Genomic DNA, 24,775 nt, shown 5'->3' on the forward strand with positions numbered 1-24,775 from the left:
GGACCTTGGCCTCTGCCCACACTTCTGCCCAATTCATTCTGTGTATGTGTCAGATAGCTGAACAACGCAATGGGAAAGCCTTTGTGCACCCACAGTATAGGCAAACCCCTGAAACATTTCTGTAGCAAGAGTATAGGCAAACCCCTGAAACATTTCTGTAGCAAGAGTATAGGCGACCCCGGAAAAACATTTCCGTAGCAAGAGTTTGGGCGGACCCCTCAAACCTTTCTGTAGCAAGAGTATAGGCGGACGCTGGAAAAACATTTGTGGCGTGTATAGGCGGACCCAAGAAACATTTTTGTAGCAAGTGTATAGGCGGACCTCGAAACATTTCTGTAGCAAGAGTATAGGCAAACCCCTGAAACATTTCTGTTGCAAGAGTATAGGCGGACCCCTGAAACATTTCTGTTGCAAGAGTATAGGCGGACCCCTGAAACATTTCTGTAGCAAGAGTATAGGCGGACCCCTGAAACATTTCTGTAGCAAGAGTATAGGCGAACCCCTGAAACATTTCGGTAGCAAGAGTATAGGCAAACCCCGGAAAAACATTTCTGTAGCAATAGTATAGGCGGACCCCTGAAACATTGGTGTACCAAGAGTATAGGTGAACACCTGAAAAAAATTGCTTACCAAGAGTATAGGCGAAGCCTGGAAAAATTAGTTTGCTAAGAGTATAGGCGAAGGCCTGAAAAATTGATGTACCAAGAGTACACGTGTACCCCTGAAACATTGGTTTACCCCGAGGGCAGGTGAAACCCATAAACATTTTTTAAAGATAGAGGTTGTTGTTGTTGGTTTTAACAGAGCCTTTTGGCCCACAGAAAAATTGGCAGTTCAGCGTGATGACATGCTGTTTTGGAAGGAGTAAGATCCGAGAGGGATACACAAAGCTAATTCTCACCTTTTTTGGGGTTAGAGGGAGGATGCATATTTCTCCTGTTGCAGCTAAAAGAATCTTTATGATCCGCTGCTTTCCGCCGGTGGAGAAGAGAAGTCTGGGGAAAGCCAGCATTTGTTCATCTTAATGAGTGTAAGCATGTCGGCGCTGGCAGTTGACAGGCGGGTACACTTATCAGTGATGATCCCCCCAGCTGCACTAAATACCCTCCCTGATAAGAGGCTAGCGGCAGGGCAGGCCAGCACCTCCAGGGCATACAGCGCAAGTTCGTGCCACGTGTCCAGCTTTGACACCCAATAGTTGTATGGAGCAGAGGGATCACGGAGGACGGTGGTACGATCGGCTATGTACTACCTCACCATCATTTTACAGTGCTCCCTCCAACTCAGCCTTGACTGGGGAGTGGTGACACAGTCTGGCTGGGGAGCCATAAAGCTGGCAAAGGCCTTGGAGAGTGTTCCCCTGCCTGCGCTGGACCTGCTGCCTGATCCCCGCTCCTCCCCTGCTAGTTGGCCCTCTGAACTACGTCTTCTACCGCTAGCACTGTCAGATGGAAACTTTAGCATCAGTTTTTCCACCAGGGCCCTGTGGTATTGCATCACTCTTGTACCCATTTCCTCTTCGGGAATGAGAGTGAAAAGGTTCTCCTTATACTGTGGGTCGAGAAGGGTGTACACCCAGTAATCCGTGTTGGCCACAATGCGTCTAATGTGAGGGTCATGGGAAAGGCAGCTTAACATGAAGTCAGCCATGTGTGCCAGAATCCCAGTATGCAACACATTGCTGTCCACACAAGGATGACTTTCATTATGATCCTCCTCTGCCCATACACGCTGAACAAATGAGAGGAAAGCAGCATGGGTACCTTCTGCTGAGTGGCCAGCAGTCTCTACCCCCTCCTCCTCTTCCTTCTCCTCCAAAACGCGCTGAGATACAGACGTGAGGGTGGTCTGACTATCAAGTGACATACTGTCATCCCCCATCTCCTGTTCTAACAGCAAAGCGTCTGCCTTTATGCTTAGCATCGAATTTCTCAGCAGGCAAAGGAGCGGGATGGTAACGCTAATAATGGCCGCATCACTGCTCACCATTTGTGTAGACTCCTCAAAGTTTCTGAGGACCTGACAGATGTCTGCCATCCATGCCCACTCCTCTGTGAAGAACTGCAGAGGCTGACTACCACTCTGCCGGCCATATTGCAGCTGGTATTCTACAAATGCTGTGCTTCTCGTAAAGCCTAGCCAACATGTGCAGCGTAGAATTCCAGCATGTGGGCTTGTCACACAGTAGTCGGTGCTCTGGCAGCTGGAACCAATGTTGCAGTGTCCTGAGGGTGGCAGCATCCGTGGTGGACTTGCGGAAATGTGCGCACACGAGGCACACCTTGCCGTGCAGGTCAGACAAGTGGGGGTAGTTTTTCAGAAATCGCTGAACCACCAGATTGAAGACGTGGGCCAGGCATGGCACGTGTGTGAGGCTGCAGAGCCACCACCAGGTTACGGCCGTTGTCACACACGACCATGCCCGGTTGGAGGCTCAGCGGCGAAAGCCAGAGGTTGGTCTGCTCTGTCAGACCCTGCAACGGTGCGGGGGCCGTGCGCCTCATCACCTAGGCTGAGGAGTTTCAGCACGGCCTGCTGACGTTTGCCCACCGCTGTGCTGCTGCGTGCTACTGACTGCAGGCGACGTGCTCACACTTCCTAATTGAGAGGTGGAAGTGGCGTAAGAGGGGGGGATTGGAGGGGGTGGCATAATACGCTGGAGAAACTATCACTGAAGTAGGACCCGCTATTCTCGGTGTGGGTAGCACGTGAATGGTCCCAGGCTCTGACTCAGTCCCAGCCGCCACCAAGTTCACCAATGTGCCGTCAGGGAGATATAGTGGCCCTGCCTGCCAGTACTTGTCCGTCATTAAGTGGACCTTCACAGTAACCGCATTGGTGAGGGCATGGTTTATGTTGCGGGAGACGTGCTGGTGTAGAGCGGGGATGGTGCACCGGGAAAAATAGTGTCGACTAGGGACAGAGTACCCTGCCGCCGCCATCATGTTTTTGAAAGCCTCCATTTCGACTAGCCTGTATGGCAGCATCTCCAGGCTGAGTAATTTGGCTATGTGCACGTTTAAAGATTGTGCATGCGGGTGGGTGGCGATGTATTTCTGCTTTCGCTCCAACGCCTGTGTTAGCGACAGCTGAACGCTGCACTGGGAGACATGGCTGGATGGAGTGGAGGACCATGGAGGTGAGGGTGTGGGTGCAGGCCGGGAGGCGCTCGTGCCTGCGTCCTGGGAGGGGGATTGGATGTGTGTGGCAGGTTGTAGCACAGGGGAAGAGGCAGTGGTGTGACCCGCAGGCAGTGAATGGCCTTCATTCAACCTCGTGGGGTGCTTGGCCATCATATGCCTGCGCATGCTGGTGGTGAGGCTGGTAGTGGTGGCTCCCCGGCTGATCTTGGTGCGGCACAGGTTGCACAGCACCGGCATTCGGTCTTCCACGCACTCACTAAAAAACACCTAGCCCTCTGCAAGAAGGCTTGTCACGAGGGTGTGCTTTGGGAAACAGTTGGGGGATTATTTGCTCTGGGCCTGCCTCTCCCAACCTGTCCTGCTGCTGCACCTTCCTCCCCTCTGAAGCCCGGTCTTCAGTAGGCTTAGCAAGCCAGGTGGGGTCAGTCACCTCATCGTCCAGCAGCTCTTCCTCTGAATGCCCTTACAACGACCTCACTGACAGACAACTGTGTCTCCTCATCCTCATCCACAAAAAGCTCTTGAGACAGTTGGCAGAAGTCCCTAGCCTCATCACCCGGACTCTGGAAAACTTACAAATGTTGGGCATTGGTCACGACAAACTCCGCAGGTGGGCGAGAAACCGTTTTTTCCGACTCATGGCAGGGACCCGAGAACAGTTCCTGGGTGTCTGCCTGGTCAGAATCTGCCATTTTCCTGCAGTGACGAGGCTAGGAGTAAGGAGGAGTAGCCAGAGGATTCAGAGGTGCAGTCCCTAGGCCTGTAGGAGTGGACTGAGTGGAAGACTGAGTGTTGGTTACATTGCTGGACACGTTATCCGCAATCCATGACAGGACCTGATCACACTGCTGTGCTTGTAACATAAGGTCCACCACGCGGACCCCACTTCCCCACCTCACTGTATTTTTAATGGACTGAATCTAGATAAACTGAATTAAATTGGTGTATTCAGATGTGAGTAAAAAAAATGCTGTATGTCCCATTTGGACAAAAATATCACATAAAAATCTATGGCAGTGTAAAAATAGTGAAAATGGATGTTACTTGTGTATCTACTGTGCTCTTTAGTCAAGCTGCCAAGAGACAGTAGAAAAAAAGTGGCATCAACTGGGGCTTTGGTTATTGCGTGCGAATACAGAAGCGTCATGGACGTAAATGCGCCAACAAATGCGTTTTAACAGACCAAAATTGCATAAGTCCGTGTGAAAGTAGCCCAAGTTGTAGACACATGCATGAAGTTGTGAAGAAGATATTAGACCAGATTTATCCATGTGCTGCCGCTGTAGGGCTGCCTGTGCACGGGTGTTCTTGCATTGCATTAGCCGCTGCCATAAACCGGCCGCGGGTAACGCAGTGCACGCTTTCCATAGCTATAGAAAGCGCAGCCCCCCTGTCCACGAGCGGAGACTCATAGCGATTCTCCGCTCACGGGACTCAAATCACGGCATGCCGCGATTCTCCGTGGTGAGCCTATCTGTCGGTTAGGCTCACCGCAGAGAGCCAACAGGTCTCCTACCTCGTCCCCCGCTGCGGAATATCGCTAGCAACATTCTGCAATGACCGTGGACAGGGGACCTAAGACTGAAGTAAAAATGTAGATTTTTCTGGATTTTCGAGGAGGCTTGAAATAGAAGCCCGGCCCTGAAAATAAGCCCTAGTTACAGTCCATAAAAATGTCAATAGGAATGTTTTAGGTGCGTGAAAAGGGCTGTAAAAAACGCAATTACTGCATTTTTTTTACAGTGCTTTTCACGCAGGTCATCCGAGTCACTTACCCAGTAGACCCTGTCCAGATCCTTCCCACTACTTTCTAGAGCCGCGGCGCAGTTTCCGCAGTACGCGTCTTAGGCAATCAATGCAAGTCTTTAGGAACCAATCACAGTCATTACTTTGTGGAGGCGGGATTTATGACTCCCATAACCAAGAAGTGATCCTGTGCCGGCAGCTGAGGGCTTTGTTGGTGTTTTTACTTCTCAGAATACTCAATAAATATGCCGATAACAACAAAGGTCTGAGCAACAATAAGGGATCAAAGTTCCGGGCTCTCACGGATAGGGGAGTCCTGCTGTTGTCAAAATAAGACATTCCCTGAAAATAAGCCCTGGCACATCTTTTGGAGCAAATATTTATATGAGACCCTGCCTTACTTTTGAAGAAACAGGGTATTACTACATAGCAGCGTTTCTCTGAATGCAAAAAGCATTGCTGATTGCGTCTGCTACCTGGACTCGTTAATCCAGCCATGAGAAGTAGAGCTGCAGGCTGCGATCGGACGCGCCGGAGGATCAGTAGGTATTTCCCTCTGCTTACAATGGGAAACTGCGCATCACATTTACGTGCACATCACACGCTGTGCAATGTGTTTTCCAGTCCAAAAGATAGGACCCGCAATTTTTTTCCTGCACCACCATGCGGGAAAAAAAAATAGAGGATCGCTCATTCAAAAAGAATGTGGTTCATATGTGTGTGTCTCGCATCTCACAGATCCTGTATGATTTTCACGGCCGTGTGAAAGGGGCCTAAGGCTAAATTCACACTGACGAGTGAGATATTGGGCCGAGGAACCCAGCCAGATATCATGCTGGTCAATGTATACGAGCCGTATTTCATTCACTTCTCTGAAACTCTGATCCTCCGGCTCTTGTTTTATGTGTGTCGGAGGATCGGCAAGTGTCTCCCACTGATTTCAATGAGAAACCTCACACCGCACGGCCTAGGATATGTTTGACTGTCCCATTGAAAACAATTGGTGATGCGTTCCAAGCGAAGAGAAAAAAATAGGACAATAGGATTTTTTACCTCGCAACATCGCTGCGAGGGGAAGAAGATTTTAGAAAATTGCTCAGGTGGACGACTCCATTCAAAAGAGTTCATATTCACGCATGTTTTGTGCATCTTGCAATGCATAGAACTCGCACTTGTGTGAGTGTAGCCTCAGGCTGTGTTCACTCATGGAGTATGTTTTGTGATTTCTAATTGTGGAAGAACTGCAATTAAAAAATGCAAAAGCACCAACCTTAGCCTTTGATCCCACGAGTGTATATCGGCCGCTGTTTTCACGTCCGGCTGATATACACGCTACAATCCAGGGAGTTAAAACTCGTGAACAGGCACACAAATTTAACGTTTGTGCGCCCATTCAGACGGCAAGGATCAACAAGGAGTTTAAACAGGCTGAACTAGATGGACATTGTCTTCATTCGGCCTTACATACTATGTTACTATGTAAGGGCCCCGATGCATATACGCCAAGGCCGCTATACCGTTGCCCCTTTCCCTCCCCGACGCACCTCCTTTCTCCTCCCCTCCGACTGATTGCAATGGAAGGAGGCGGAGCTATGTGCCAACCCATCCCGCCTACTCCCGCTGCTGGCTGCAGACGAGGGGCAAGAGCTTAGCAATCAGCCGGAGGGGAGAAGAGGAGGGAGTAGAGTAGTCACACTTCTAAACTCCCTCCCACCTCCCTTTTCCGGAAGCTGTCATTGGCTCCCATAGGAGGCCATGCAGCGGCCGACATATTCTGGTCCAAAAGATCCAGTACTATCATTTGGGGCCGACGTAAAAACGTCATGGCCATGTGATCTGCTGCATTGGAATCCAATGCATCAGATTATAGCGTAAATCGGCTGACTGTGAAAACGGCGTGCCGATATACGCTCGTGGGAACAAAGCCTTATTGTGTAAGCAGATATAGCTGGCTTTAGTACTCCAAACCCAGCTGTTCCACATAGGAGTGTGAACCAAGACCAACGTAAATTACAAGCAAAGAAAGTATGAACCATTTAAGTAACCATTTACTGGAGAATAAAACTGAACATAGGAGAGAAATTACCTCAAGCACGGTTCATATCTAGTCACTGCTTAGAGGAGACCAAGCACTACAACCCACATGGGTGAAGGTAAACTATCTGGGCATTCTAGAAAACTTTCACACATGCAGGAACATAAGATGTAGAACTGCTCCTCCTCACTATACTCCATCCTATACATAACTCGAGGAATGTATGTAGGAGACCACTGGGAGGATACCGCACATGCCTGAAGAAGAACTCCAGATACAGCAGATAAAAGTAATCTTTATTTCCGGTACACAAACTACACGTTTTGCACCAAGACAGGACCCTTCATCAGGTTGGGTATAATACAACATTTGTTGCCTAGCCTTTTGCTATAATGCTCTCCTTGCCAAGAGTGGTTTATAGTGGAAGAGCTTGGCTACAAATCTTATATTATACTTTAACTTGACAAAGGATCCAATTTGGGTGCGAAACCGGCAGTTTGTTTACTCGAAACAAAGATTGAGTACTTCTAGGCTGAGCCTTTCATCGGGCATGCGCAGATACCAGCAGCGGCCTCCTTCTACATCCGTTCTTCGAGGCTTCATCAGGGATTCATTCCCAAGTGAGAGAACCACCATGGAGATTATATTTATTTTTAAATGCCAGTCTAAGTCAAGTGTGCCCCCGGCTAAGAGCAACGAATATATTAAGAGCCACAAGCCTCAGAAATACATTTGTTTCATTTGAAAGGACCTCCGTGCGCCAGCTGGAAATCTATGCCAGGTACGAGCTAGCAAAGGTTACCTACTGCTGTAGTGTATGCCAGTTTCTAGAGTATATGTGACGGGCCGTAGCCTATATTGGCGTGTAATCTGCACCGAAATAGGACATGCTGTGTTTTTTCTCATGCACACAATTCCTGCCTGAAAAAAACCCAAAAAACACAGGTGTGAGTGGCCTGAAAGAAATCAATGTAGTGCACGGCCACATACGCCCCAGTTAGCCATTATTCTCGGAGGACCCTTCTAGCAAAAAAGACTGCCCAAAGCAGAAAACCCATTCAAGGTCAATACCTTTGAGCATGGAATTTACTATCGTGATGGCACAAGGTCCAGTTCATGCGGACTGTGGTGCTCTTGGCCAAGGATTCAAAAGTGCCATCAGCATGGTTAGTAGCGCATTAACTGTCATAAGATGGCTATGGTGCCAACTATCAGCCACTGTCCAACAGTGCCATTGAGAGCTTTTCTGGGAGTAACACATGAATGGCCTATGCCAGTTTCGGCTGGTAGCACACCTCGCAAAAAAAAATTGATCTCAGGCCTCTTTCACACGGGCTACAAATCGCATGTATGTGAAGCCCGTGGTTTCCAATGGGTTCCTACACATTAGCGATGTTTTGTCTGATGCAATGTTGCTAGAAAAAAAAAATTGCGTCATTCTTTATATTGCTGCGATTTGCGATGCTTTGTAGCCCATGTTTCCCTATGAAGCCTTTGTTTTTGTTGCGGTGAGGTGACCCTGAGGTCCGCTGCAGAAGCTTAGCGAGGAGAAGATGCGGTAAGTAGGCTGATGGGGAAGAAACAGGTGAGTATAGAATTATTATTTTTTTTTATGATAAAACCCCTTTAAGGATGAGCTGCTGTGCCTATTTAAACAATGAGAAGTCCTTCATTCTGCATATCAACAGAGCCCCAGTGGTTATACTAGCACTAAACAAACATTCATGGTCAATCCTATGGATAGCCCTTAAATATTTAGTCACCGCACTTTATAGAAACTTGTGTTAATGTTATAGCTAGAGATGAGCGAGTATACTCACTAAGGCACATTACTCGAGCAAGTAGTGCCTTAGCCGAGTATCTCCCCGCTCGTCTCTAAAGATTCGGGGACCGGCGCCGGTGACAGGCGAGTTGCGGCGGGGAGGGGAGAGGGAGAGAGAGCTCTCCCCTCCGTTCCTCCCCGCTCTCCCCGAATCTTTAGAGACGAGCGGGCAGGTACTCGGCTAAGGCACTACTCGATCGAGTAATGTGCCTTAGCGAGTATACTCGCTTATCTATAGTTATAGCCAATATGGTAACTAGCAGAAGCGCATATCACTTTATTTATAATGACATTTTTCGGTTAAAAAATTCCTGCTGGATGCTGGGGGTCTCCGTTTCTTCAACTGTTTCAAGTATAGCGGTCTCTAGTAACAGAGATAAGATGGATAACAAGAAGTGGAGGAGGGTGATGACTCATGCTGCCTACATAAGTCTATGGAGAGAGAAGGCAGAGGGAGAGAGAGAATCTCACTGATGTAGCTCCTGGAGCTAATGGTGAGTGATTTACAGCTACTGAAATCACATCTTTACTGCTCAGTACTTCTCCAGTGTCCTCCATGTGCAGTGCATAAAAGACATCATAGCAGCAGTCTCCACCCACTGGTTCAGGGAGAACTGAAAAAATGTAGACTAAGAGTCATATAATGGCCATAAATAGTCTTACATCTTATGTATACAGACAGCAGCTTATTCTGAAAAGTTCTGTAAATGCAAGTACCCTTTAAATCTTAACAAACGCCTAGGCTAAGGAGCCATATTTTGGAGACCAGAGAACCATAAATGGAGGCCGAGAAACTAGTTGGGGAAAACCAATCTACAATATTGTCAAACACTGAAGAAAATACTGTATGACAAACGAGGAAAAAAATACTAACCTGAACTAAATGTAATAATAAGAACGTCTGTGGCCAGAAAGATTCCCATGACACATGACACAACAAGTAGATAAAACAGTAGAAAAACTGTCCATACTATATATAATACATATTTATTGGACAAGGGTAACTATGAGAGCACTCCTAGTAGTACAGCATCTGCCTCCAGTAAGGTCGTATCTGTAACTCCTCCTAAGAACCTCGATGTCATCTCCAGATCGTTCAGCTTCAGACGCACTCTGGTCCCTTTCTGGTATTTTCTGGAAAAGAGAAGAAAAGAAAATGTAAGAAGTGTTCCATCGCCATGACAACTTTTATAAAGTGAAGGTGCAATTAATACAATTAATTCATCTTTCCCCTATTTAATTGCACCCTCCTCAGATCGTTGGATAGGAGGGGGGGGTGATAATTAAAACTGGAGTAAAGTAAACATTTTACACTCCTCCTCTTGGCCACCGCAATAAAATATCAAAACCTTGTCAATAACACTCAATGTAAGCGCGGCGCAACATGGATTTTATCCCGAACTTGCGCTAGACTGCGAGGTTCCGATATCAATCGCTGCCCCTGGAATCTTAGGTGAAGTGTTACTGAGCACAAAGATGTCATTGTGTGGAGCGCAGTAGTTGTGTTGACTGTTCTCAGCTCTCGCGCACGGAGCGGCCGGAGCCGTTAAGGTGAATAATAGTTATTTATTATCCGCTGAACTTCGCCTCGGGCAGCCTTTCATTATGTACATTTGTTCTTATATTTGGACTCCGTTGTAACAAGCGTCTCGTTTTTCTGCACAATTCAGTGGCTTGAACCTAATTATACTTGTTGATCGCCCTCTTGCACCATCTTTATTGTGGAGGGAGAGGATTTCCCACCGCAGACTAAGCTCTATCAGGTCCATTTGTTAGTCATTAATTTTGTACTGTGTGCTTTATGGGGTCAGTGGGGACAACTTAAATCTTTTAATTAACACTTTTAATTGGACATCAAAACAATACACAAGACGACAACATGAAAATAATCACCAGCCACAAATTAAAAAAATATATATCCACAGTAAATGTAAAGCACAGAGGGAGAGACTAACATTTAATGAACCTAACAGTGTAACATATATTAGTTAGCCTCCTGTAGCCCCCATATCCCCGTTAGCAGTCTGACTTTGTAGTCTGGACCGCCCCCAACATTGCCTTCTAAAAGATATGCAGGGATATGGAGACCAAATTAGAGTGCTATGGGAGGCGAACACAATTCGAAGGCCAAGTACATGACAAATCTGGCCATCTTTAGGTCTAATAGAAGGCCTGCGCGTCCTGCTCCCTCACCCACACACAGGACAAGCTGTCAATCACTGCACGTGGGCGGGATTAATAGGGCTCTCAGACTTCGTCTAGGAGTCCTGGTAGCATTTAAAGAGCTTGGTACATGAAAAGACAGAATCAAATCAAAGACCTCTATATATCCCTGAGCTTAGTATCTCCCCCTCTATGTGCTGCTCCCAAATAGGAGGCCTCACAAAAAGTCACTTTAAAAGCTATGTGATATACTTAGTCTTTGTTCAGAAGTAACAGGTAAAGGGCTTATAAGGCTGGGGTCACATAGGACGTATTCCCGGAGGAAATATCGCAGTTTTCCGCTGGGAAAGCGCTGCTTTAAAATCCGCGGCACTTAGCTGCGGGTTTTGAAGCGGCTTGGCGCCACGCTTTTCCATTGCGGTTGGCACTCCCATAGGGGAGAGCACGGCCACAACGGAAAAATTAAAAAATTGACATGCTGAGGCCACGGAATCCGCGCTGCAGCACCGGCTTCTGCCGGCTTTGCAGCTACGGATTGGCTGTCCCGTGTGGATGAGATTTTTCCCAAATCTTGTCCACATGGCTGGCTAATCCCAGGATTAGCGGCCGCATGTGGATTTGCCGCAGCGAAATTTCGGACGGAATTTCCGTGGCAAATCCACCCTGTGTGAACCCAGCCTGTAAAGGCAAAAAAATATTCAAAGTGGTGGCAAAATATCAAATTTGTTCTAAGCTTACCCAATCCCCTACCGCGCCCATTCTGACGGTGCCCAGTCCACCACTGCTCTCTGCAGCTAATCACTGGGTGAAGTAAACCAGCGACTGATTGCAGTACTCCCGGTTGTCGGTGACATTATCACTGTAGCATGACATAAAGGACAGAGGGAGACTGTGAACAGTCGAAATGTGAGCAGTTGGGTAATGGGTTACGGTGAGATTCTTTAAAGTTCTATTTTTCCACCATTCGGTGTTCTTTAAAAAAAAAAAAAATTTAAAGGATGACTTCTTTAATTCTGTATAAAGGAATTATTCAAGGAGCTTTGGGCCATTTGTATACATTTCTATATTGGTTTTTCCAATCACTGGCATTACTGCACTAACACTACTTCCTGGTAACCAGTGAACCTAGAGGTTCCCAAATTTGACACAGGACAATTTTTCAAATCAAGGCCAGAGATTTGGAAACCATTGGTAAAGATCTGATGAATACTTCCATCCTAACAATACTTCGGAAATGTCAGGAGCGGGTGAGGAGTATAATTGTTGCCCAATGATGTAATTATAACACTCAATTTGATTTACATAGTTGCTAAAAACATATAAAAAAATGCATCAAAAGCGAGGACAATGGGGAGTACCATGATGCCAGGAGTTCAGGGACGTAACACTCCAGCTGTCCCAACGATTATTGCTCCTATGCTTTCACACACAGCGAATGGAGGCCGAGCTGGCTGGAGATCCCAACGACCGCCCACCACCATTCACAGAAAACAGGCAGTTGTTCACAGATGAAAGTCTGCCTGTTTACATGGGCTGATTGTTCAATCACTTGCGTTTACATTGACCCATCATCATTCAGATTTGCCCAATCCTGCGAGCATCTGAACAATAATCATTCCGTGGAAAAAGGCCCTTAGACAATGGTCCCAATACAATAAACTGATTACGAAATATCTCCTTCTGCTGGGATTCCCAACGATCAGCTGCAATTTGTGGGGAAGCCATATAAAAGCATACAACTTCCCTGTAGCGCCACCATAGGGGGAAAATATTCATTACACAGGTCCTACTGAAATCAATGGATTGTCGGTGTAATGCAGAACAGAACCTCCAGACCAACAAATGCACTTTAGAACGGCTCTCCATCCTGGCCGCGAGAGGAGGTTCTTGAATGGAGGATGCCCACCTTCCAAGGAAGGTAAAGGGGGGTAGATGTAATAAGGACTATTAGAAGGTGCTTTCTGGGTTCAGGCTGCTGGAATGAAAGTAGTTCTTTCTTGATGCATGTCTAAACCTAGATGATCACCACCTGAATTTCTTCTATAGTCATGCTCACAGAGGAAAGCTTATAATGGGCGCCCACTTACTGACTGGCATGTACGTTTTTACCAAACACTTACGCAATGTGACCAACGCCAGTGAGAAGTCACATTAGGGTGGTTAAAGCAAGTCCCAAAACTTTGGTCTAGCATGACTGGGAAGTTTTATGTACTTTCAGAGGGGACATTTCTTCTTCTGGCAAATTCCGGCCTTTCATCTCCGTCCTCAACTGTGAAATATTTTCCTTAAAAATTCACTGATCAAAACGGCTGTTTTTCTGCTTTGCGCAATTGAGGAACATGACCGGCAATTATGCTCACATCTCCCATCAGAATGTACATTTTATCAGGATCTGATCAAAGTGCTGCTTAGTGCGCTGCCTTTTTGATCCACAAAGAAGGAATAACATGCAGTAGAGGGTACATTAAGGGATTACTCGACACTCCGGAGTCTTAGGGCACTTATAAAAGTTAATCTTACAGAAAGTGCCCGTTTTGCTTTGAAAACAAACTTTTCATCTCTTTGCCCCTCTTGACATAGAGATATATAGAACAAGTTATTAGGAACTTACATTGCTGCAGTAGAACGGATTTATCAGATTAACCCCTTACAGGGCTGGATAGGGTATAACGACAGTATCTGATCATTTGGCGGTCTGCCCACAGGGACTCAACCAGTGACAATAATGGGGGTCTTGAAGGTCCTCGAATGAATGGAGAGGTGGTCACACATGTACGCCGCTGCTCTAGTCTCTCTATCACTCCCATTGAAATGAACGGAGTGCTTGAACTCAAGCATCTTTGGTGGTCCCATTGAAATGAATGGCGAGCAAGCATAACCACCACTCCATTCATTTTCAGACCCTTGTTCTTGTAACTGCTGGGGTTGCCAGTGGTCAGATCCCCACCGATCAAGATAGTTATCCCCTATCCTGTGGATACCGTAGAAGTTTATTTTGGGAGTCAACTCCTTTAAGGACTGCCCATTTGTGTTTTTTTTTTCTTTTTTAAACCCCTCGGCCTTTTTGAACTTTTGATTTTTTTAGATATAGCTTTAGAATTGTTATTAAACCTTTATTTTAATTAATTAGTTCCTCTAGAGGAATTGAAAATGTGATTGCTTGATTACTCATACAATACACTGCAACACTTCTGTATTTCAGTGTATTGAACTTGTTAGAGTCTAACAGGCTTCCACTATACTTGTCAGGCATGGAGGCCACTGACCTCAGCATCTAAGTGGTTAAACGGCTGAGGTCCCAATAATCAATAGAGCTCACTGCAGGCTGGTGTTAACACAGTTGGCATTTGGCATGTATAAAGTGTGTTCAGCTCCTCAGCGATCAAGGATACATGTTTAAAGGGGTTGTCTCGCGGCAGCAAGTGGGGGTATACACTTCTGTATGGCCATATTAATGCACTTTGTATTATACATTGTGCATTAAATATGAGCCATACAGAAGTTATTCACTTACCTGCTCCGTTGCTGGCGTCCCCGTCGCCATGGCTCCGTCTAATTTCGGGGTCTTCTTGCTTTTTTAGACGCGCTTGCGCAGAAGGGTCTTCTCCTTCTGGTCGGTCCGGGCACGAGCGGCGTTCTGGCTCCGCCCCTTCTACGCATCATCGCGTAGCTCCGCCCCGTCACATGTGCCGATTCCAGCCAATCAGGAGGCTGGAATCGGCAATGGAACGCACAGAGCCCATGGTGCACCATGGGAGAAGACCCGCGGTGCACCATGGGAGAAAACCGCAGTGCATCCCTGGGAAAGGACCGGCGGCCATCTTGGGAGAAGAATTTTATAAGTTCATCTTTCATCACATCGGTGAGTAGCAACCGCTTTAAAATGCTATTTTATGCCAGGGGGGTGACAGGGGGAATGGGCTAATGTAAAATTTTGATGTTTGCCGCGAGACAACCCTTTTAAGTCATTGGTTTTTATGGGGCTAATACGAACGCACCATATGAGCAGTGTACCAGTCTCTCCCCTAAAGTAATCAACAGCGCATCTAGAAAACTGCCAAGGTAGACTTATTCTTAGCTGACAGTTTTCGAACTACAACAAAGTGCTAGAAAATGTTACATGAGCAGCACTCTCAGCCACCTGGTTCTTTTAAAGGGCTGCAAGCTGCTGCCACAGCTTACCTCCCCGAAACCAAAAGGATCTGACATTTGAAATCCAAGTGCCCGATACTTATCTCCACAGGGGGAAAGCTGTTGGGAAATAGTCATGAGCCCCCAATACAAATGAGATGATCAGTTGGTATGGCCAATCTGATGTGTATATCTAATGGGTATGGCCACCCTTAAGGCACCTCTACAAGGGGCCATTATCACCCGAACAACTGTTTGAAACAGCGATTTTCAGAGATAGTTGTCCCGTGTACACACAGCCACCAACAGGTCACTGAGCGAGAACTCGCTTAGTAGTCGCTTCGTCTCCGACCCGCTCCGCCTCGATTCACTGAACGACTATCACTCCTGTCTGAACACACTTCTACACCCAACAGTTGTCCTACGCAAAGGTACATTTAAAGAGGGACACAGCCCTGAACTAGCATAGCGCCCCCTTCACTCTCATTACTCCCAAAGTCCCGACCCCCGCTGTTAATAAAGCGATGGCATGTTCTAGTGCTCGGCATGACTTCATAAGGTGGGAATACCCTTTTAATAGTTGTTCTTTCTAGTTATGGCTGCAGGACATTGTGCACAGCATGTTCCATGTAGGTATTACGCAGGCACGCATCTCAAAAGTATTCTTAGCTTGAAAGCCCTCGACAATAATCCACGGCGGATGATGTGTTTGGACAACAGTGCAAGAAGATATCATCAAAATGAGTATCTGTATTAGTAGACACTGACGAGTCTCGTATCAAATTACCGGTGTTTTCATCTGTAATCTCTGAGCGGAAATAATGAAATAATGAACCTTTTGGTTCTAATGGATGGAAGCGTGAAAAAGATCTTGTCGGAGTGATGTGCAGGTGTTCGGATATCTGTGGAAACTGGTTTCACAGGCCAAACCTAAAAAACTGGTACAAGACTCAATTTACTAGAGCCGCCATACAGTCTGACCGGAGGAACCCCAGAATGCTTGACCGCCGCTCTGTTCAATCTCCTCCTCTTTGCGAGTCCACTGCACCCCCCTGCTGTGAGGAGGAGTAGTATGAAGGACACACGGGACCCCCATCCTCTGGAGCGGTGGACTTCTTGGTGATGAGACTCCCAGACTTTTCAGCTATCCTGTGGCTAGGCGCCAAAAGTCAATTTTGGTAAAATTTTACATTTTGAGTCGAAATCCTGTAAAATATGCATCATGTAGAATAGTCGTCTGTCTTGGTACCATATAATGAAGTCTGAACTAATATTTTTGTGACGATCAACAATTCAGCCATATTTATGGCTGGGCATCGGGGACAGAACAAAAAAAAGGGGGGGGGGGGAACCAAAAATAGCGTTTTTCACGCAGCGTAAAGTAAATCCGTATAGCGCCTACTGAAAATCTCTTCCATAAGTGCAGAACATTCCCTCCCAGCCAATAATTTCCGGAGAACAGATATGAAAACGGTTTCGAACCTTCTCCTCTTCTCCATCAAATGGGGAATTTTATTTTTCCGCGGCTGTGACGCCAGCTAAATAATTAACACTGCGGTGAAAGTTGTTGCGTTGTCTCGCTGTGCCTGCAGGGGAGCTTATCTTCCATGAAAGGAGTAGGCAATTACGTTGCGATCCCGGTGTCACAAGCTCCGACTGCTGCTCCTTGTAATTATGAACACAATCTCCCAGATACTTTAATCAGGTCTAATCCAATTTATTAAAGAAATTCTTAAACAGCCCTGTCGCACCTGCATCTACAGATATCTGAAAACCCGTCAGCTTGAAGGGCATCTGACAGGTCTGTCAGGTAGCGGGGAGCATAAACAGCGCTCTGTGTGACAGACGCTCCCTGCAGCTAACACGCTTGTGGACGGGAGATCAATAGAGAAAGGTAGCGGGAAGCGGAAATGTGGATCTGGCTTACAAAGACCCGGCTGCAGAGCTTCAGAGGAAAGCACAAATGATAGGTTGCCGTAGGCACGGTAATCATATATAAACCCATCATTATAGCCTGGCACCAAGACTCTAATCCTCAACGCCACTCAGCCTGTCCTCTACAGAAAGGTGGAGGCTGAAAAGTAGGAGATTGTATTTGCTAACAGCTCCACCGTGCTTAACAATCAATAAACACCAGGGCAGCCGCGGTTCACAAGATTTCATTGAAGTCAATGCATCCTTCTGGACTGGAGCTCGATAGTTAAAATCGATTAGTAGTGCTACAAAAAGGCAACTACTACTGCTCCAATATGGCGAGTTTCACATGCAAGTTCTGTCTAAATGCGGGATGGATCAACATTGCAAAGAACCCATTGATTTTTATGGGTTAATTCCAAATGCTTTCGGTGTACTGTAAAAACACATCTTTTTAGGGGAGGCCTACCGTGTGCCCTAAATCTAAAGATTACTAGACCACCACTACTACCCGTATTACACCATTACACCACTACTACTACAACACTACTACACCTGATTTTTCACTGAGGGCGAAAATCTGAATTAGGCCTCCTTAAAAAAAAAAAAAATAAATAAATAAATAAAAAACCATAATGTTCCAATAATTAAAATAGAAATAACCCATGTAATTAAATGGAAACCGTGCCAAAATCTGCTGTGTGGACATACTCCAAGAATGCATTCGCAATTGGCAGATTCAGTGTGAATTTTCTGCAGCAGGAAAAAACTGCAGCATTTGGTGCGGATTTTGATTCGAAATCAGGGGCGTCTCCACGGCCGATTTCAGCAGGCACAGCGCTCCTCTTGCCTCGCAATGCTTGTGCTGTGAGCGTGTCCCACACCCTCTAGTAAGCTCCGAGCCGCTGGTCCGGCACCAACTGACCAGCGGCTCGACGCTCACCAGAAGGGAGTCTGTTGCCAGTCTAAAGCGCCATAAACGTAACTGATGGTGACGATAGGCAAGGTGACGGGGAACCGGACGCTTTTCTTTTATACTCACCCGCATCCTGGTTCCACAGCCGCCGAATTCTGCACACTGGACGAAAATCTGATTCTTTAATTTTAAAGTCCTCTGCATGCGCTCTCCACAGACTTGTAAAGGAGAGCGAGCGCACATGACCTTGAAAAGAGTCCTATTTTCAGCAACGGGCACCAGGAAGGAGGCGATTATAAAAAAATTAAAAAACCTTTAAATACAGCAACCGGCTCAGTCACCTGGTCTAACCGTAGCATAGTTTAGTTTAAGGTGCTTTAGGCAGGTGACGGGTATCCTTTAACCTCTAGTGGAAGAGGAAAACATGGATTGAGGGAGTCACACACAACCGACTTTCTGGAGAAGGAGGTTTTTCAATGAATGTGGCTCAGTGGTTAGCCCTGCTGCCTTGCAATGCTAGAATCCTAGGTTCCAATCTCATCAAGGGCAACATAAACTTTGAAAAACTCCATAAAGCTATCACCCTTGGTCAGATTTGAACCTACAACTCTAACACTGCAGGGCAGCAGTGCTAACATCTGAGCCACCATGCTAGTTCTTTCATGTGCTCAATTACTACTTTTTTTTTAGCAATTTCACACTGACCAAATGATTGGAGATGAGCGAGTAGTGCCTTAGCCGAGTATCCCGCCGCTCGTCTCTAAAGATTCGGGGGACGGCGGGGGAGAGCGGGGAGGAACAGAGGGGAGATCTCTCGCCCCCCCCCGCAACTCACCTGTCGACCCCTGAATCTTTAGAGATGAGTGGGGAGATACTCGGCTAAGGCACTACTCGCTCGAGTAATGTGCCTTAGCGAGTATACTCGCTCATCTCTACAAATGAGGTTCTAAATATTCCATCATTCGACTATTTGCTGCTGTGAGAGCTACACATGATAGCCGGCCACCGACAGCGCAAAGACTGATGAGAGGAGCAGCTCTGTAGGACACCAATGACCACTGAGGTTCAGAGAGCTGTGGAGGAATGGCTGCAGAGGGGCCGCTATCTGTGGGGTAGCGGTCATCCAGTGTGCAAAAATCTGCTGGAGAGAGGCAGCCAGCGCCAAGGTGACAACTACAGGAGGGCATCTGGACAACCCCTAGTTTTCCCAAGAATCGTGGCAAAGGAATCCTCCCGACTTCAAAGTAGCTAGTACTTCCATGCAATGTAAGTGAGGCCTAGCTCATAAATAGCCTATTGGTGTGCACATCAGTAAGGACTTGTTAGTTAGTCAGCGGGTCTACTGTCAGGGTAGCGAAGATTCGGATATTACCCATTCGGACAATACTGATTTAATGGAGGCTTGAACTGTTCGTGCTCAATGGACTATTATTGGGACAGTAACCAAAATCGAGCCTGGACATTTCTGAGCAGTATGAGTAGAGTTCATGCAAACTGGTTTAAAAGTCCACAAACCGCGGAAGGATATTACGTATCAATGGATTGTGTGGATTAAGACCCTGTGATAAAGTGCAAGTTGCCTCATGCATGCTCTATGTAACCAGTGTTATGGTTATCACATATGAAGTAGTTATTTTCTTATCATGTACATAGGGATATTTTTAAGACTTAGCTACTTGTTCCCATGAAAGTTGATCTGTTCTCCTAACATTCTTTTAACCCTTTCCAGTCCAATTTGTATCCTGGTTTTCCTAGGGGGCTTACTCTTTTTCTGCCATTATACAACGGCGCTATATGGTGGTTAAAGCCAGTACTACATAAGGTGACACGTTGGATAGGCTCCGACAGCAGAAAGGTTGGCAATATACAGTAAGAGAACCCCCACGGATGTCTTCCAACATCGGAGCTGTACAGCCTTAAATCATAATCTCTTCAGAGGTCAGACAGTGGATTGGAAAGGGTTAAAGGTGTTGGTTACAAAAATATACAACTTTTTTTTATTTTTGAACCGTCTACTGCATCGTATCCTAAAACCTGCTTTGCACACCGTCAACCGCACAAATGGCCGCTCCCTGACTTACAATCGGTCATGCGGCCACTTGTCACTATTACCATGAGCAGAAGAAATGTGCTGCAGGCAAACTATCATTTACACATAAAGGAACGATCAGCCAACCGCTGGGTAGCGTGCAATGATGTTCATTTGGTTGATCATTGGCCTGTGTAAAAAAGTCTTTAAATAGTCAGTCAAGACTTAACCCTTTCCAGTCCAATTTGTATCCTGGTTTTCCTAGGGGGCTTACTCTTTTTCTGTTGTTATACAACGGCGCTATATGCTGGCTAAAGCCAGTACTGCATGAGGTGACACATTGGATAGGCTCCGACAGCAGAGAGGCTGGTAATATACAGTAAGAGAACCCTGATGGATGTCTACCAACATCAGAGCTGTACAGCCTTAAATCATAATGTCTTCAGAGGTCAGACAGTGGATTGGGAAGGGTTAAAAGGGGCTGTCCGGTTACAAAATTGCTTTTACAAAATTAAAGCTATATAGGAGTATATAAAAGAGAAAGTAATTTAGTACCCGGTAAGGTCTCTATTTATAGACATTTTTAATTTATTATCCCTCCAAACGCCCAATATTTCCATTGTCCATAACCCCCACCATTTAAAGTCATAACACTGGCCCATTTTCTTACTTGCCATTGTTTAGACGGGAATGTAACACTTGAGACGCTGCTCCTCGGGGGACCGAGCTGTTGCCAGAACAGGCATCTTACAGCACCTACAATGCTCATGATCTACTAGGCTAAAATAGCCAAGGTAACCCATTAAAAAGCAATCCAAAGAGCATAACCCATTGTATGTCTGAGCATGACTCCCTTTCTCACCATCTCCCAAGGTGGCTCCAGACTTTCCCACAGTATCGTGTTCCTGGCACAAACACACGCACGCAGCCAGCCAGCCTAGGTGATAATTCACTCCAACTTAAACCACTTTTTTTTCCTCTCTACCCCTTTTTTTTTTTCAAACTTCTCCAAACAAGGTATTATCTACATTTGAAATAGTGGCTGAAATTCTACCGCCTCTCCTGAGAAAAGAACAGGGAGGTTTATTGTATCCCACAAAGGATTCTTGAGATATATTGACAGTGCAAGCAATCCACAGTCCTCTCGAGGGTGGAAGGGGATTGTTACTGAAGTTTTCTCACAGAAAATTAAAACGGAGGGAAAGTGGCGCATAGGAAACTTAGCTTGGCGACATACATACTATCAAAACAGACGGACACCTGACAACGACAACAGGCTACAGTTTGAGGACAAAGATGGACTTTCATGGGTAATCGAAAGACAAAAACACAAACAAAACATGTCTTACTGTGAGAAGATATATTCGGAAGATATGGTCTGTATAGACGGTTGCGTCCCGTATGTCGTAGAGAACCGCGAGCCACTCAAGAACCACCTGCACTTGCCTGATCGGCTCATTAATGTCACACGTCTTCTTCATTTGCATATATTATCGCTGAAGGCGCCAATTGGTTATGTACAAAAAACAAAATCCCAAAAAGGTTTATTACAAATTCTAAATTTGTCCAGCCGACTATTGTGATCGTCCTAATTCTGGGGATCTTGTCTATTTTGTTTGGGGCTTGACATGGTAGACCAATGTACATTCATAAAAGGCTCTAAAAACACATTTTACCAGATTTAGTCACAATTTGCTTTGGATAAAAATGACTTTCAATATGAGCACTAAATATTTTATTGGGAGGTTAAAAAAAAAAGTTTTTTCTTTAAGAGGTATTGGGATTCTGGTGTAAACATGAGATGCATTCAAGTGCGAAGATCTAGGTTTTTCTAAAAAACTATTTACACAAGAAAGCTGAAAGTATCAACAGCTGCAGAATGTGAGGGAGGAACAACACCTGTATGGTAAGTATGGCCCGAGAGATATAGGATATGTACAGAGTTACCCATCAGACACCACTGCCCTAGGTGGGCGTGAATACAGTGGAGTTATAGAGCAAGAACTGGTAAACTGGCGCAACTTTAAGTCCGACAAACTATGGTGACTGGCAACCAGTATTAAAATGAAACAAGCAGCAATAAAATATGCATTTTGGGGTCAAGAATCCTTCATCGGTTTGGCTGGAATACAGACTAAGAATGACAATGGTGGGTAGAGTGAGGGAAAGGGAAAAAAAATAAAAAGACTTGACTAACAACATTAAAAAAAAAAAAAGCGCATACATAAAAGAGTCTATGAATTGTAAAAAAAAAATGACACTAATAGAACGCAAATAAAAGTATACATAAATAATAAAAAAAATATATAATATAAAATATATGTATAATATATTGATATGTGAAACTCCCTGAACCCTGCCAACTACATATACACACTCCTATAGGGGCCTGCCCAAGGAATAGACAATGGCATTTGAACACTGATGAACAACCATGACTAACCCCTCCAATACAGCCAATCACCATATTGTGGAACCTCCCTTTAATAATTAGTCTCATCCCTGTCATCCATCATTACACCAACGTACCCTGATACCCTGGACTTACTCAGAGGAAACTAAAGCCCTCTCCTTCCTTTACATGAGAAACCCGCTTCTTTATTTAGCGTAAATATACTCATTTTAAAACTAAACCATTCTAAATAATTTTAACCTTTTTACCTCTAATAAAACTATTACTCGAGCGAGTAGTGCTTATCCGAGTACGCTCGCTCACCTCTAAACCTCATTGATGAAATTCCTGAAAAAAGTGTCTGGTCCTTAGGACCAAAACATCCTCGTTCTTAAAGGGATAAGTAAACCTGCGCCTATATCTGTATCTTAGGAGATCGTACAGACAAACACCAAATGTTAGATTTTTGCCCCGTCAACTGAAATATGGCTTTATTCAGTGCCCATCCCACAAGGTAGAACACAGAAAGCCACGTTAGGCGGACAAGGTGAATGCAAAGAGATGGTCAATACCTGCACCCCAAGATGGACAGCAGGTTCAACCTGCAGACAGCATCTAATCATATTTAGGGGGTTTATTAGACCAAAACAAAAAAGTTTTTGTTTTTTTTGAAGTTGGTAATTCTGGATCTTTCTCTGTTACTCTTGGGGAAGCAACATTCTAGGCGAGTGGTTAGTGTAATGCAGCACCATACACAACTGCAGCGGGGACATGGGGGAAGAGGTAGAGCTTGAGCATCCTTAATGTACGCATATGTCTGGAGAAGTGAAATGTCACATAATTTGACTGTTAAGACTCATAAGGGTCCTGGATGGACTCATTTTGGTGCTCGATTTGCCGACAAGAATAGCGTCACCCGCTACACTATTCTCACTGTCAAGTTTGATGAAACTACTAAAGGAGGCTCCAAACTAATGATGTGCAATATTTTACAGCATGTCTATTAAGCTGGAGTTCTCATAACGAGGAAGCGGATACAGAATAACGAGGATAGTAGTATCAGCTGCATTTGACGCTAAATTAGGAAGAAACAATCTTGGAGAGGAGACAAACCATTTCTCCACATTCCCATTCAAGCTTCCTGGTCCACATCAAAGTATTGCAAGCAATGCTAAGAAAAGAAGTTTATTATGTGCCAAACAGGCTTAGGATAGTTAGGTCATAAGTGGGATCACGGAGTAAAATGCTTTCTTCAGTTGCCTTTGATCCGATCTGCTTCATGATGAAACTTTTTTGTCTATTTAGAGAAGTGAAAATCTCTTAAGCTATAGCACATCATAAAGTGTGCCCTAAGGTGGCAACAACCTATGTGAACCCATATGTAAGGACAATTGCTAGACCCATATATTCAGCAAACCCAACAGAACCCTATGTTTCTCCTATTGCCGAGCTCTGGTGTCTCTGCTCATGAGGAATACTAAAAATGGTAAACCTTTGAAGCCAACCAGGAGGCTGATGTGGCCCTCGGTAAAAAAATAGTTTAAAACCCCTGATCTAGAGGCTCAGTTACAGCAAAATGTGGACCAACAAGCCGCAGGATACCATATGGAACCTCCAAGCCCACCTCTATCACATCTTGCATCCAGGCTAGAGGCGGTATAAACAGGATACAAGAGCTTCCATGCCCACCTGTATCACATCTTGTATCCAAGCTAGAGGTGGTATAACAGGGTATTAGAGCCTCCATGCCCACCTGTATCACATCTTGTATCCAAGCTAGAGGTGGTACAACAGGGTATTAGAGCCTCCATGCTCCCCATATCATATCTTGTATCCAAGCTAGAGGTGGTACAACAGGGTACTAGAGCCTCCATGCCTGCCTGTATCACATCTTGTATCCAAGCTAGAGATGGTACAACAGGGTATTAGAGCCTCCATGCCCACCTGCATCACATCTTGTATCCAAGCTAGAGGTGGTACAACAGGGTACTAGAACCTCCATGCCCACCCGTATCACATCTTGTATCCAAGCTAGAGGTGGTACAACAGGGTACAAGAGCTTCCATGCCTGCCTGTATCACATCTTGTATCCAAGCTAGAGGCAGTACAACAGGGTACTAGAGCCTCCATGCCCGCCTGTATCACATCTTGTATCCAAGCTAGAGGTGGTACAACAGGGTACTAGAGCCTCCATGCCCGCCTGTATCACATCTTGTATCCAAGCTAGAGGCAGTACAACAGGGTACTAGAGCCTCCCTTCAAGTGTCCAGTTTTCCACAATGAATTATCCTTTTGCTCAGATATTGTAATCACTCACTTATACCAAGATTACAATCAGAAAGTTTCATAAGATTCTGACAAAGGGCAAAGGGCCGCCCGCCAAAAAAAGGGCAACGGCAAAGGACCGCCCGCCAAAAAAAGGGCAACGGCAAAGGACCGCCCGCCAAAAAAGGGCAACGGCAAAGGACCGCCCGCCAAAAAAGG

At 45.7% G+C, this 24,775-nt stretch overlaps 1 protein-coding gene across 1 annotated transcript in view; it reads right to left on the bottom strand.

Moving 5' to 3' along the window:
• Positions 1 to 9,714: 9,714 nt before the first annotated feature.
• The window catches only part of MRPS28 (mitochondrial ribosomal protein S28), an 83,247-nt gene continuing 68,186 nt past the window's right edge, over positions 9,715 to 24,775 (bottom strand). Inside the window, exon 3 of the mRNA XM_066578613.1 lies at positions 9,715 to 9,880. Within this exon, the coding sequence (XP_066434710.1) occupies positions 9,751 to 9,880 (130 nt within the window). The 3' untranslated portion in view covers positions 9,715 to 9,750. The remainder of the gene's footprint in view (positions 9,881 to 24,775) is intronic.

Source organism: Eleutherodactylus coqui, chromosome 9 (genome assembly GCF_035609145.1).
Source record: "Eleutherodactylus coqui strain aEleCoq1 chromosome 9, aEleCoq1.hap1, whole genome shotgun sequence".
In the NCBI taxonomy this organism is placed as follows: domain Eukaryota; kingdom Metazoa; phylum Chordata; class Amphibia; order Anura; family Eleutherodactylidae; genus Eleutherodactylus; species Eleutherodactylus coqui.